The 4,511-nt window shown below is 40.1% G+C and overlaps 1 protein-coding gene across 1 annotated transcript; it reads right to left on the bottom strand.

The window, feature by feature from the left end:
• Positions 1–490: 490 nt before the first annotated feature.
• On the bottom strand, positions 491–2,392 carry LOC127103454 (uncharacterized). The gene has a single exon (XM_051040710.1). It carries the CDS (start codon positions 2,390–2,392, stop codon positions 491–493), a length of 1,902 nt encoding a protein of 633 aa, XP_050896667.1.
• Between the last annotated feature and the right edge of the window lie 2,119 nt (positions 2,393–4,511).

Raw genomic sequence — 4,511 nt, 5'->3', positions numbered from 1 at the left:
AAGGATGTTGCTTGGGATGCTGCCACTGAATCTACCAATAGGGAAATGGAATTGGAGCAGACCAAACAGAAGAACAAGGAAAAGTTTGAAGCTCATAACCGTGACATTGCTTCCTGGAGGAAACAAATAGAAGAACTTCAGGCGAAGATCTCTGACGCTGAAAGAAGCAAAAATCAACTTTTGGATTTTGACGAAGCTTTAATGGCTCAAGAGCTATCATTTGGCATGGAATTTGTTGGAAAGGCTCGACAACTTGAGTCTGACGTCAAACTCCTGCGATCGAAGAGGTCTTTGTGCGAAAAACATCTAGAGCTTCTTAAAGCCAAGTATCTTCAGATCGAGGCCAACCTTCCTTTCTAGTTTTTTTTCTTTATCTATTTTGCAATGTAATGATAACTTTCTTTGTAATGAATATTGGTCCTTTGGACCTTCGAATTTAATATAACCATCTTGGGATTTTTACCATATTGGCTTTGTTTTATTTATATAACTATTTGTCTCTTATTTTTATCTCTTGGAGTATCGGTTTATATTTTTTCAAATATTTCCCATTTACTCTTAGAATCCTTTTATCTTCATTAAGCTCTTCGATTTCATAGGCATCATTAGAGAATACCTGTAAAATCTGAAAAGGGACTTCCCACTTTGGGGACCATTTCCCTAGGGCTCTATCCTTTCGATCCATTGGAAGGATCACTTTCCAGACCAAGTCTTCAGGTGCGAAACTTTTGACTTTTACCTTCTTATTATAAGAGATTTCTATTCTCTTCTTTTGTCGTTTTAGAAACTCTAAGGCATTTATCCTTTCTTCATCTAAGTCAACCAATTCATCCAACGTCATGCTCCAATATGACTCTATTGGAAGTTCATGGTGTCTTTGAATCCTTATGGATTGTAGGTAAATTTCTACTGGTAGAGCAGCATCATGGCCAAAGGTTAGCCGAAAGGGTGTCGACTTAGTGGCCTCTTTGGGAGAGGTACGACATGCCCATAAAATATGGTCCAGAGTTTTATGCCAATTCCTAGGCTTCTTCCCTACATGCTTTTTAATCAAACCAATGATCACTTTATTCGCAGCTTCGACTTGTCCATTGGCCTGAGCATAATAAGGCGTCGAAGTTAACAATTTAAAACACATTTCTTTGGAAAATTCTTGCATTTTCCGACTAGTAAATATTGACCCTTGATCCGTTGTAATCGTCTTTGGGATTCCAAATTTATAAATAATGTGCTTTTGGATAAATTCGATCACATTCTCTTGGTTCACACTTGGTAAGGGTATAGATTCAATCCACTTTGTAAAATAATCAACTCCCACCAATATATACCTTTGACTTTTAGATGGTGGAGGTCGAATTTCCCCAATCAAATCTAAAGCCCAACCCCTAAATGGCCAAGGCTTGATGATAGAATGTAATTCACTTGCAGGGACGTGATGTATGTCGGCATGCATCTGACATTCTTGGCAACCCTTTGCAAATTCAACACAGTCTTTCAACATGGTAGGCCAATACATCCCTTGGAGAAATAAAATCCATTTCATCTTAGGACCGACTTGGTGTGCCCCACACGCTCCAATGTGTACAATTGAAAGGGCTAAGTATGCCTCTGACTCACTAAGCCACTTAAGCAAAATTTCGTCAGGAGATTTTCTAAACAACTCTATACCCAAAAGAACATAACTTAATGCTCGATATCTGGTTTTTCGATCAGTAGACGCTGTTGGATTCTGCAAATACACCACTATTGGCTTCCTCCAATCTTCATTCGTCAAATTGTCTGCTGCCAATATTTTGAAATTCCCTTCATCAACATATCCTAGCTTTGTCTCTTCTAAGTCTAAGGGTAGTAATCTGGTTGCCACGACCTTTCCTCTAACTTCAATGACTTTATAGAAATTTTCTTTTGAAATTTTATACCTGGATGCAATCTGATCCAAATGGTTAGCCACTTGATTTTCTAGTCGAGGTATGTGTCGAATAGAAACCATTTCAAATCTTTTTAGTAGTCGACTGGTGATTATAAAGTACATGATTAAATTCTCCTTAATACATCTATATTCCTTTGTGATCTGCTTTATTACCAACTCTGAATCACCCATTATTTCGACTCGAGTTGCCCCCAATTCCAACAACATTTCAAGTCCTACTATGAGGGCTTCGTATTCAGCCTCATTGTTTGAGCAGGTACCTACTACTTTGTACTGGAATTTTGTTGAAACTTTATTAGGAGAAATATTTACAACCCTGACGCTTGTACCATCCTTATGACTAGACCCATTGAAGTATAACTTCCAAGGTCCCAATTCGAGATAGTTCAGTGTGTTTGCGTCTATGGAGTGGTCGACTATAAAGTCTGCTACCACATGTCCTTTAACAGCTCTTAATGGCATGTATGTTAAAGAAAATTCAGTCAATGCTAACGCCCATTTCCCAATTCGACTATGCAAAATTAGTTTGGATAACATATGTTTAATAACGTCACAATGTGATGAAACATAAACGTCAACAGGTTTGATATAATGTTTCAATTTTGTACAAGAGAAATATAAGCATAAACATAATTTTTCGATCATGATATACCTAGTTTCTGCATCATTTAAGACTCTACTGAGGTAGTAAATGGCTCTTTTGACACCATTATCATCCTCTTGAGCTAACATGCTTCCTAAAGTCTTGTCAGATGCAGATATATACAATCTCATACTTTTATTTCTACAAGGCGGTGTCAAGATTGGTGGATGACTCAAGTATGCTTTAATCTTATCGAATTCTTCTTGTTGAGCCTGCCCCCACTCGAACCCTTCCTTGTTGAGTCGAAGCAATGGTGAAAAAGCATGCGTCTTCCCACTAAGGTTTGAGATGAATCTCCTTAGGAAATTAATCTTGCCTAGTAGTTACTGCAAACCTTTCTATGTTGATGGCAGTTTCACTTCCATGATGGCCTTAGTCTTATTCTGGTTTATTTCGATCCCCTTTTTGTGGACCACAAAGCCTAAGAAATCCCCAGACTACACACAAAAAGCGCATTTTAAGGGATTCATTTTTAGACCATGTTTTCTCATCCTCTCGAAAGATCTTCGAAGATGGTCTACGTGACTCTTCCCTGAAATAGACTTAATGACAATATCATCTATATAGATTTGCATAAAAGTTTCTATAAAATCATGAAAGATCGAATTCATCTCCCTTTGGTAGGTTTCCCTAGCATTTTTCAAACCAAAAGGCATCACTACCCATTCGTAGGTGCCTAAGGCTCCGGGGCATCAAAATGTTATTTTCGGGACATCCTCTTCAGCAATAAATATTTGATTATACCCAGAATACCCATCAAGCATGCTTAAATATTCGTAACCTGCAGCAGAATTGACTAGCATTTCTGCCACTGGCATCGAATATTCATCTTTTGGGGTTGCAGTATATAAATCTCTAAAATCTATGCAAACCCTTAAAGTACCATTCTTCTTTACAACTGGCACAATATTAGCGAACCATTTGACATACCTGGCCGTGCGAATGAAATTACAGTGGAGAAGCCTTTCGACTTCCTCTTTAATCTTCGAAAGTATTGCTGGAGCAAATTGTCGCATCCGCGAAAAACAACCGGCGGGACTCAAATAAAAACACAACACAGAGCCGCCACTGCGCGTTATTTATCCCAAGATAGGGAAAGGAAACGCTCAGAGAAACCTGGAAAGGAAATGGTCTCGCGACCAAAGAGAAAGGGTAAGGGAGTCGGTTACGCAAGGGGAAGGTATTAGCACCCCTCACGTCCGTCGTACTCGACGGGATCCACGTTCTAAAATAAAGAAAAGGTTGCTAAACATCACACACACACACCGAAGACAACACAGGTGGGGTTAAGGGGAAGAGAGCTCGATAGGACGTCGCATCCTATGCCTACGTATCTCGTCTGGAACGAGAATCAGAGCTGCCGTAGTTCGGCTCACGCACGCCAAACAAACAAACAAACACACAGGCAAACATGGAGCCTGAATGCCAATCACTGGGCTTACATCAGCATCCGAACCAAAACGCGCACAAAACGGCAAACGTGGAGCCCGACCGCAAATCACTGGACTTACGTCGGCATCCGAACCAAACACACACAAGAAGATAACAAGTAAACACACACAAAAAGAAAAAAAGTGCCCGGAGAGGTCTCGCACGACCTCCTGCCTACATACCTCGTCTGGAACGAGGATCAGGGCGATGTAGTTCCCCCTAAAGGGAGAGAAAATCTAGCCAGGAACCAAGGGAAGACACACTACCAGGGAGCTGGACTCGAGCCTAGTGTTGTCATGCATCATTGCCCTAAGTTCAGGTTTCTACCTACTTGCACAACTGCAAGCTAATCCTATCCAGGAAAGAAGCAAGCATACAAGCATACAATCAATTCAAGCATTTCAAGCAAACATGTCAAACTAATATTCACAAATCACACACTATAACCAATCAAGTGGGCTCACACAATGGGTTTAACTGCCGAAGCAATTCATCTGTACATGGGTA

Source organism: Lathyrus oleraceus, chromosome 7, assembly GCF_024323335.1.
Source record: "Lathyrus oleraceus cultivar Zhongwan6 chromosome 7, CAAS_Psat_ZW6_1.0, whole genome shotgun sequence".
NCBI classification, from domain to species: domain Eukaryota; kingdom Viridiplantae; phylum Streptophyta; class Magnoliopsida; order Fabales; family Fabaceae; genus Lathyrus; species Lathyrus oleraceus.
The sequence above is the reverse complement of the archived record's forward strand: the minus strand, read 5'-3'. Positions and strand labels throughout refer to the sequence as shown.